A 10,920-nucleotide genomic window follows, 5' to 3' on the forward strand; every position below is an offset into this window, starting at 1 on the left:
CCCTCACATCCAGCACACTCCCTCTTTGAACTGTTGCCATCTGGTCGACGCTACAGAGCACTGAGCACCAGAACGACCAGACACAGGAACAGTTTCTTCCCTCAGGCAATCCATCTTATGAACACTTGACAATAACTGTGGAACACACACTATTTATACACTCATACACTTATTTATCTAACACTCATACTCAGTCTGCACCTAAAATTTGCACATAATATACAGTACCTGTACATACAAAACTGTCTATTGTAATATACCTGCACATACAATTGTCGATTTATATATTTTTATTCCTTATTTACTTGTTCTATTTTTTATTTTTTATTATCTGTGTTTTTTGTTCTGTCACTGTCATTCTGTTACACTGTGGAAGCTTCTGTCACGAAAACAAATTCCTCGTATGTGTAAACATACCTGGCAATAAAGCTCATTCTCATTCTCATATATATAGGGAACAATTATTTTAAATAGTAATATTTCACAATATTGCTGTATTTTTGATCAAATTTTAAAAACTATCTCAAGACTTTTGAACGACAGTGCAATTTTAATATTAAAATAAATAATTTTACAAGTAAAACTTTATACATTAGTATATTTTAGTATAATATTACATATTACTAATATAACATTAATATTGCATAATATATATAGTTTATGGCTATATTTTAATAGTTTATAAAAAACATTTTCTTTTCATGAGCTTATCTTTAGGTAATAAATTACCACTTGACTGATGTCGTAGCCCCAGGGCAGGAACAAAATCCCAGTGTTGTACTTCTCCCAGTGGGACAGTATGAAGGAAAACAGGACGACCCATAACAGATAATACAGCATCACCACTCCGACGCCTGTCTCACCCCGTCCGAAGACAGAGTACACTGTAGCGACGAAGAACACACATGCCCAGCTGTCCAGGCCGTGGTCAAACAGCTCACCCAGCGGAGTGCTGGAGTTTGTTCTCCGAGCCTGTTTACCGTCCACACCATCTGCATGTACACACACACAACAAAATATATTTCAAAGTCATATATGCAAGCATACACACATTCCCACACAAACATGTTTCCAATCTTGCTACCACATTCACATGTTTCAGAAATTCTCTGGATCCTAGACAAGTTCACAGCTCTTCTCTTAAAAAACTAGTGTTAAAAAGCAAGCCTCTACAAATTTGCTGAGTGTTCATATTTTCATATGCAAATGTGTCTTCTGTGGCTGTATTACGGTCAAATGTCCTTCTTGGTTAAAGGGCTAGTGAGTTATTAAAGTATACAGCACACGTCAGTAGGTTTATAAATGTACACATGTGGGACTAAAAATAAGATTTGTGTCAAAAATCAGATCTGTGCATTAGGCTCTAGTATAAATGAATCCTAACACACCTAATATGTGACCCTGGACCACAAAACCAGTCATAAGGGTCAATTTTCTGAAATTGAGATTTATACACCATATCAAAGCTGAATAAATACGCTTTCCATTGATGTATGGTTTGTTATGATAGAACAATATTTGGCCGAGATACAACTATTTGAATATCTGGAATCTGAGTGTGCAAAAAAATCTAAATATTGAGAAAATCGCCTTTAAAGTTGTCCAAATGAAGTTCTTAGCAATGCATATTACGAATCAAAAATTACGTTTTGATATATTTACAGTAGGAAATTTACAAAATATCTTTATGGAACATGATCTTTACTTAATGTCCAAAAATCAATCATTTAGACCCATACAATGTATTTTTGGCTATTGCTACATACATTGAGACTGGTTTTGTGGTCCAGGGTCACATATTGTCCGTTTTGCTGATAATATTAATCAAACAACTCAAAAAACTTAATTAGCTCATGCTTAGCTTTTTAAATAAAGGAGTGTGTTCAATATCATACAGGTATGTGCGGTGTTAATGAGAACTGTGAATGTTCTGAACAACAACTTGAACAATCTTTCAAATCAAACTCTATTAGCAAAAATGTGACTTACACACGAATAAATAGATTTTGCAAAATGATTCAGAAAGATTAAGACCACTAGCTGACAGATTGGTCAATTAACATTAGTACCATTTAAAAAAAAAAAATAAACACTTACCTAAGGTATAGGCCAGAAAATTGAACAAACCAGCAGCTATCCACACCCAGCTTGGCACATGTGTATGGCCTTCCCCTGTGCCACAAAACAACACCCACAAAATAATCAATGTCATTTGTGAGTAGGTACAATCTCAATTAGTGAAGTGACGTGACGTAACGTGACATGTGGCCAAGCATGGTGACCCATACTTGGAATTAGTGCTCTGCATTTAACCCATCCAAAGTGCACACACACACCATGAACACACACCTGGAGCAGTGGGCAGCCATTTATGCTGCAGTGCCCGGGTAGCAGTTGGGGGTTCGGTGCCTTGCCCAAGGGCACCTCAGTCGTGGTATTGAAGGTGGGAGAGAGCGCTGTACATTCACTCCCCCCACCTACAATCCCTGCCGGTACGAGACTCGAACCCACAACCTTTGGGTTACGAGTCCGACTCTCTAACCATTAGGCCACGACTTCCCAACTCAGCAATGATAACAGCATTAAACTTGAAAATATACAATAAATTGCACAACAAATTACATTAAAAATGAAACATACATACAATACATTACATAATTAATTGAGCGCATTGTTTATGTTATGTAATCATTTATATCACTTAAAATAAGTCCAAAAATAGTAAACAGCAGCATTAAACTAAATGAATTGCTATAAAATATACCCATAAAAATACCTACATTTTTAGTTCATTTATGAAGAACGAATTTAACTTTTCAATGCTACATATCAGTGAAAAACACTATGACTTCAAAATGTTTTGTCTTCATTACTACCTAATGGAATCAGATTTGTTACTAGCACTAACACTCTTTTTTTTTGAAAGCAGAACTTGTTTTAATTATTTACTCCACAACACTGAATGTACAGTGTGTGTATATGTGAGGGAGCTGCTATGTGCACAGGTGTGGCTGTGTATTAACAGATGGTTAGCTGATAATTGAGAGAATGATGAGCTGGAAGTGAGACCTTGATCCTTGTCATATAAAAAAAGAATGTACTTGCACAACCTTTTTCTTATTGCACAATCATTAATTGGTTATTGTTGTAATCATAACAAATGTGTTAAAGTCTCTAAGCTTTGAGAAAGAGAGCATTACCCACAATACCCTCTCACTAGTGCATCAAAACCAAAACAATAATTCACACACAGTTTATTGACCTCACCTGAGGCATAAAAGTCAAAGTCGAAAAAGGACAGCAAGGTGAAGGTGAGTACCAGGAACATGAACCCTGTAAATGTGATGAGGTTTGGGGCAAGCCATGTGGGCAAGATCTGAGACAGAGCGAGAAAGAGAGAAATTAGCAAGCTGCAAATGGTCAGATCTTTCTCGCAGGTAATCAGAGCCAGACGGAACATTCATTAATGTTGCATTTATGCAATTCAATGAAAGCAAAACACAACGTAATGTTATTCTTTTCATGTAAAATACCTCTATACATTCATGGATTCGAAATATTTTTATAAACATTGACAGACAAGTAACACATTTTCATAAACGCATCTTTATAACACAAAATAACATGCAATAAAAACATTTTAATATACAATATGAATAAATGAAAAAATAAATAAAATGCTATACTAAAATTCTAAATTTCTAATTACAAAAATAAATAAAATGCTATACTAAATTTTTAAATAATTACTAAATAATTGTAAATCGAAATATTACAATTTGATATTGATATTGAAATTTAATACTGTATAGTTAATATACAATTTTAAAATATGAAAATTAATAAAATATTGCTGTTTATCATATTCACAGCCTTGAGTTTTAATGCATCCACTTATATAAATAAATAAAATAAATGCATTATTTAAATAGTTTATTTAGTATATTGAATTTATTATTCAAATAAATATTAATCTATAATAATAAATTCTTATTATTTTATCTGATATGAGAGACTGGATGGCCTTTTATATTCTGGTAACATTCAAAACGACAGTCGTGACTCTCACCTTCACTACTGAGTTCCAGAAGGGGTGCATGACGTAGATAGAGAGGGGGTTGGAGTCAACCGCACTGTACTGTAAAAAAAAAAAAGAGATGACAAGATATGCAGAATAAGACAGCACATTAACACTCAGGTCCAGAAGTGTGAATGTTGAAAAGTGTTAACAACAGAGCGTTTCTGCCGTCTCAACTAATATTGCACGGTGTCTACAAACTTCAGATGAGATGATTCAAATGTCAACTACATAATATCAATAAATCTCTAATTAGATTCTGCACAAGTAGTAGGTACAACTGGAAAATAAATTCTTAAGTTCAAACCTAAAGGCAATTTAAAATGGCCTGAATATAATAATGTCTATCAAATATGAAACTCTTCACTACAGCACACAATAGTAAGTGGTATGATTCAGTGGTGATGAAGGCAGATCACTTTTCAACCACTTCCCCAGCATGTGTTCACTGTGTGAGCTAACACTTAGGGATTGGGCGGCTATTGAAGCCTTGAAAACATCTGGATCTGGGAAGGCCTGAACCAAAACCCTTGAACCCCTGAAAAATATGCTTTCTAAAATATACGCTTATTCAGCCCAATATGCTTAGGTAAAAACACAGTTTGATGATTAAAAAAACCCCCAATTAAATTAGGAAAATAATGTATACAAAACCACTAATTAAATATACACAAAAATGCTGAAATTAAAACTAAATATGATAACCTGATCAGATACAGGGGTAAAATAAACACACTGCGGTAGTCATGAGGGTGCAGTCATGTATGTTCAATGACCCCTACAAGTATGTGCAAACATGCAGAGCAAGAATAGCACATACCAACTCAGCAGCCTGTACAACTAACAGCCCAAAACACTGGCAATAAATAAACACACCTTATCAGGCCAACAGGACATTACACCAGAAGACACACAGGGTCAGAGACACTTTCATTCACAAGCTCTGTCAAATAACCACTCAGAAATACACAAAACTCTGCATCACACCCAGGAATTCAACCTCTCGACCCCTTCAGTTCCACAACCTTTTAACCAAATGATCCTCTTCAGAGATGCCTAAAATTAAAGATTTAATTGTTTATTTCATGGATTATAAATGAATAATTATCACATAACAAAAACATAATATATGCATTATGAAAATATAACAGAAAAATGACAACTATGGAAAAATTACCAAAAAGCAATAATACTGTTATTAGTTGTTTGAGACATAATCTTTCAGATATTTTGTGTTCATTTTTAGCAAGTAATTTATAATTAATAAATTAAATAAGCACATTCTGTTGGATCCTGTTGAACACACATAATGGCACTGTAATATTGTGAATAGGGCTGCACGATTATGACAAAAATCATAATTGTCGATTATTCCCTTGAAATTGTAATTGCGATTATTAATTACGATTATCACAATTTACACTGAATGATGTTTATACCATTGTTTGATGCAACTGCATGCCGTATTTTTATATGAAAAGAATCAAGCTGAAAACACTAACTGAAAAACTTTGTGCTTTTCTATAGTATTAAGCCTCAAATGTCAAATATACATCGGATTGGTTTCTTCTTTAAATTATAAAAAATAAAATAAAAATATGAATTGTATTATGTTATACTAAAACTAAAATTAAAATAATGGGAAAAACCCTTAAGATAACATGTAGAAAGAAAAAAAAAGCATCTTAAGCATGCAGAATAACATAAGTGGACTTTGAACAATTACGTAATTGTGGCATCCATAATTGTAATCGCGATTAGAAATCCGATTCATTGTGCAGCCCTAATTGTGAAATAATATTATAACTTAAAATAACCGTGTACCATTTTAATAATATATTATTTACAAATTTAATTTATTCCTGTGATTGTAAAGCTAATTTTTCAGTAATAATTACTCCAGTCTTCAGTGTCACATGATCCTTCAGAAATCATTCTAATATGTTCATTTGGTGCTCAAGAAACATTTCTTATTATAGACATAATCTTTCAGATATTTTGTGTTCATTTTTAGCAAGTAATTTATAATTAATAAATTAAATAAGCACATTCTGTTGGATCCTGTTGAACACACATAATGGCACTGTAATATTGTGAATAGGGCTGCACGATTATGACAAAAATCATAATTGTCGATTATTCCCTTGAAATTGTAATTGCGATTATTAATTACGATTATCACAATTTACACTGAATGATGTTTATACCATTGTTTGATGCAACTGCATGCCGTATTTTTATATGAAAAAAAACAAGCTGAAAACACTTTAACTGAAAAAGTTTTAGTGCTTTTCTATAGTATTAATCCTCAAATGTCAACTATACATCGGATTGTTTTCTTCTTTAAATTATAAAAAAGTACAAATATGAATGGTATTATAATGTTATACTAAAACTAAAATTTAAATAATGGGAAAAACCCTTAAGATAACATGTAGAAAGAAAAAAAAAGCATCTTAAGCATGCAGAATAACATAAGTGGACTTTGAACAATTACGTAATTGTGGCATCCATAATTGTAATCGCGATTAGAAATCCGATTCATTGTGCAGCCCTAATTGTGAAATAATATTATAACTTAAAATAACCGTGTACCATTTTAATAATATATTATTTACAAATTTAATTTATTCCTGTGATTGTAAAGCTAATTTTTCAGTAATAATTACTCCAGTCTTCAGTGTCACATGATCCTTCAGAAATCATTCTAATATGTTCATTTGGTGCTCAAGAAACATTTCTTATTATCATCATTGTTGAAAACAGTTGTGCTGCCTAATATTTGTGTGAAAACCTTGATACATTTTTTCAGGATTGTTTTATGAACAATAGTTCAAAAGAACAGCCGTTATTTGACAAATAAATATTTTATAACATTATGTTTTAATGCCTTCTTGCTGAATAAAAGCATCACTTAAAAATACTTTTAAAACTACTCCATATTGATTAAGAATTATAGATTAAGTAAGTGGATAGATAGATAGATAGATAGATAGATAGATAGATAGATAGTCCAAGACAAACGCCCACAGAGTAAGAAGTTATAATAATGAACAAAACAGATACGGGTTATGCAAGCAAAGGGGTTAATAATTGGATAAAGAAAGAGCTTTGCATCTCAATCCTTTCAGGTGCTTCTTCTTCTGTAAATTATATCAGAGGACTCTGACACTACACTGCTATAAATACAGTAACACCTGAATTTCAAGTGAACACAACGAACAATTAAAGTGAAAGCACAGGGAGCTTGTGTCTCACATGCAAATGATGTCCTTACCACCATAGATCCTTGTTAAGAGACGGAACCAGGAGCCCATCCCTTTACAATTCAACCCAATTTACAAACTAACCGACAACAACGCATGTAGACCAACTACAACAAAACTGGACACCGTGTTTAGCTGGTAAAACTATGGTTTAGAACTGAATATCTACTTTCACCGGCGGTTTCAAGTCACTGTGGAACGACAGTTAATTAACCGGTTAATAACACTTAATATGTCCTTAAAACCTTTGAGTTGGATGTATATATACTAATAACTAAATTGTGTATCATTTCATCCCACAAATTCGAGGGGAAAATATACTATTTCTCTTTATAAGTGGTAATAAGCCGCCGTTGTCCTTTCTAGAGAGCGACACACACCGGCAGACCTCATGCTTCATGATAGCATTAACAGCACGGCTCGGCTAGCCGACACCCTAAAGTCCTACACATTTTAAAGAATAAGAGCGGCCTTACCTTATATTTATCAAAACCCAAGAGTTGCTCTTGGGTGACATAGTGGTAGAGAGCCATGATGACCGCAGCACGGCTCTGAGACGGACCGAAATTCACCACCGTGTCGGCACACAGTATCCGCAGTGCTGCGCGTGAGCGGCGGTGCAGTGGCGTGACGTCTGACGTGTGTTCTTTCATAATAAAAGCCGACCTGGAACTTGCAGTAAAACATCAGAAACACGAGTTCCCTCTCATAGGCTCACTTCGATGTTGCGATGACGTCATCGCTTTGGGAACACCTTCGGTGTGACGAATGTCTGAAGCCCTTATACCATCACGCCAATTCATTGGCCAAATAGCGCTTAGCACCGCCCCCAAAGCGCACGTAGGTGAGCTATATAGCGTGCTGCGCGCTATTTTCATCAGATTTCATTTCCTTCAGGAAGCAAATCACCTGTCGCCCGTAGGAAAGCAAAAAAAAAAGAAAAAAAAAAGGTCGTGTTCTTAGCTATTTCTCTAAAAAGAGCAGTTTACTCCTCTTCAGCGGACACGATGAGCTACAGGAGATGCATCGAGCCGTGTGACAGGTTCATCGCAGGAGGAGACACTCATGACAGGTGCGTGCAATGCTTAGCGGCCTTTCTGATTGTCGACACTGTGATAGCCTACGGCTAATTCTCAAATAAAGTAGGCCTCGCGTCTAACCCCCGCTATTCCGTTTCTGTGGTTGCCGAGGCGCCGCACGAGATGGTCGCTTGGGGTGACGCATGCGAACCGAGGCGTTTAGAGGGCGAGTCAACAGAGATTTCTCCTTTTCTCTCGCTCTCTCCGGGCCATGTGCAAGCGCTCGAAGAGCGCTACGGGGATCCCGTGGTCTTCGTTAATGATAATTTGCGGCCTACCCCGGAAGCTCGCGATGCGATGTCTTTCGGTTGTATGCCGTATGATGAAGACGTGCTGTCCACAGCAGCCTCCGATTCGGAGGATTTATTGGGCGAACTGTGCAGTTCTCTCCCTCCGAGTGGACAGGAGAAACGCACTTCCCCGTCTTAAAGCGAACTATTAGACGTTGTAACGCGCACTGTGGATAAGCTGGGGTTAGAGTGGGATAGCGAGCCGGCGCAAACTCAGTCCCAGTCGAAACTGGACGATCGATTTTTGTCCAGCCGCACTCCGTCTCAGCCCCGTAGGCCTCTTAGGGGATCTGCAGGCTCTCTCCATCAGCCCTTTGTGTATGGACTTTGCCCCAGGGCTGGTTAAAGTCTTTTTGCGACCTAGGCCTGATTATGTTCCTAAGGTCGCTTCGACTCCGTTTCGCTTTCAGCAAGTGGTCTTAGAGGCTTTTTCCCCAGCTGATCTCAGGTTAGCCTGAGTCTCTGCCCAGTAAGGGCACCAGTTGTTTGTGTGTTTTGGTGGTAAGAGCAGAGGTTCTGCTGTCACTAAACAGCAGATGTCACACTGGATAGTGGAGGCTATTTCTCTGGCCTATGAGGCGCGTGACTTGACTTCGCCTCTAGGGGTGCGTGCTCATTCTACAAGAGCAGTGGCTTCTTCTCAGGCCTTCTTTAAAGGGTCTTCGTCGGAAGATGTTTGTGCTGCGGCAGCCTACTCAGGGAACCAAGGTTACATACGTAACCGAGATGTTTTAATTTCTTTGATGCTACGGAAGCTTCGTGACAGGTACCTTACCTCCATTAGTGATGGGAAGTTCGGATCATTTTACCGACTCGGACCTTTGAGTCTCGTTCAGCAAAATGAACACGAATCGTTCAAGAACGACCCAACACTAACCTCCATCTAAATATTACAGTTTTTTTCAACTGCTTACACACAAAATCTTTACTTGTCACACAACTTCTGAAACCTGACACTCAAACACCAGAACCACACACCAAATCTGCAAAACCATAGGCTACACAAATTCTCGGCCTTTTCAATTTCATAAAACACTTTTTGCAAAACACAACACACAATTCTCGATGTAACACAAAAATCTAACAGGAAGTGTTTTGATTTCCTTTTTCAAACACAACCAATCAAAGTGCCTCACACTAAACTCCTCACATGTGCAAGCACTCATTGCTTTACTTAAAACCAACCAATCATGGCTTTAGAATAGGCCTATAAATAAATACACATCTACACGTGGTTGATGTATTTATTTTCTTTTGTACTGTGTAATACTGTATTCACAGCCACAAATGCATACAGTAAAAAAAAATAATAAAAAATGGTTTCAGTCTTGCTTTCGTGTTTACCGTGACTTTTTCAACATCTCTCTTCCAGTTACTTTCAATCTTGTACAGAAATGTACATAGGAGCTCATGACAGAAGAGCTTTAGGTTTTGAATAACTGTGTGTAGGCTATATGATATATCTAAACATTTATTATGGCGCAGGTGTTTGCAATGTAAGACAAATGTTTGCTCTTGAGATGTGTTTGTGATATTGTGAATGCAGTGCTTCATTTTGCAAGAAATGTGAGGCATTTTGTGTGTGCATTGCTTGGATTTGTGTGTAAAGTTTTGAAAAAAAGAGGCAAAGTTTTGAAGATGTAAGCAGTTGAGAAAAACTGTTTACTTTCAATCTTGTACAGAAATGTACATAGGAGCTCATGACAGAAGAGCTTTAGGTTTTGAATAACTGTGTGTAGGCTATATGATATATCTAAACATTTATTATGGCGCAGGTGTTTGCAATGTAAGACAAATGTTTGCTCTTGAGATGTGTTTGTGATATTGTGAATGCAGTGCTTCATTTTGCAAGAAATGTGAGGCATTTTGTGTGTGCATTGCTTGGATTTGTGTGTAAAGTTTTGAAAAAAAGAGGCAAAGTTTTGAAAATGTAAGCAGTTGAGAAAAACTGTAAAAGGGCATCTATATTTTCTTGAATAAAGCCCCCCAAATTAAACTGTAACATTAATATTCTAAATATATTGCCTATATTTTTAGAAATCTTTTAGATTTTATTTAGTTATATTACGTTGTTTTTCTACTCATAGTGCTGTACTAATTGATAATTATTTATTTATTTTTACACGTACATTTTTATATTGTTTTTCTTTAAACTTTTCTACGGACCACCCAGCCACGGGGGGTCCTCGGAACTCAGTTTGAAAACC

General features: G+C 36.2%; 1 protein-coding gene across 1 annotated transcript in view; it reads right to left on the reverse strand.

The window, feature by feature from the left end:
- The window catches only part of LOC107656545 (ethanolaminephosphotransferase 1-like), a 12,782-nt gene extending 4,772 nt beyond the window's left edge, over window positions 1–8,010 (reverse strand). Inside the window, exons 1-5 of the mRNA XM_016444428.1 lie at window positions 7,821–8,010; window positions 4,070–4,138; window positions 3,268–3,376; window positions 2,098–2,172; window positions 730–992 (exon numbers count right to left, since the gene is read on the reverse strand). Coding sequence (XP_016299914.1) covers window positions 730–992; window positions 2,098–2,172; window positions 3,268–3,376; window positions 4,070–4,138; window positions 7,821–7,997 — 693 coding nt within the window. The 5' untranslated portion in view covers window positions 7,998–8,010. The remainder of the gene's footprint in view (window positions 1–729; window positions 993–2,097; window positions 2,173–3,267; window positions 3,377–4,069; window positions 4,139–7,820) is intronic.
- Between the last annotated feature and the right edge of the window lie 2,910 nt (window positions 8,011–10,920).

Source organism: Sinocyclocheilus anshuiensis, unplaced genomic scaffold (genome assembly GCF_001515605.1).
Source record: "Sinocyclocheilus anshuiensis isolate Anshui unplaced genomic scaffold, SAMN03320099.WGS_v1.1 scaffold1639, whole genome shotgun sequence".
Taxonomy (NCBI): Eukaryota; Metazoa; Chordata; class Actinopteri; order Cypriniformes; family Cyprinidae; genus Sinocyclocheilus; species Sinocyclocheilus anshuiensis.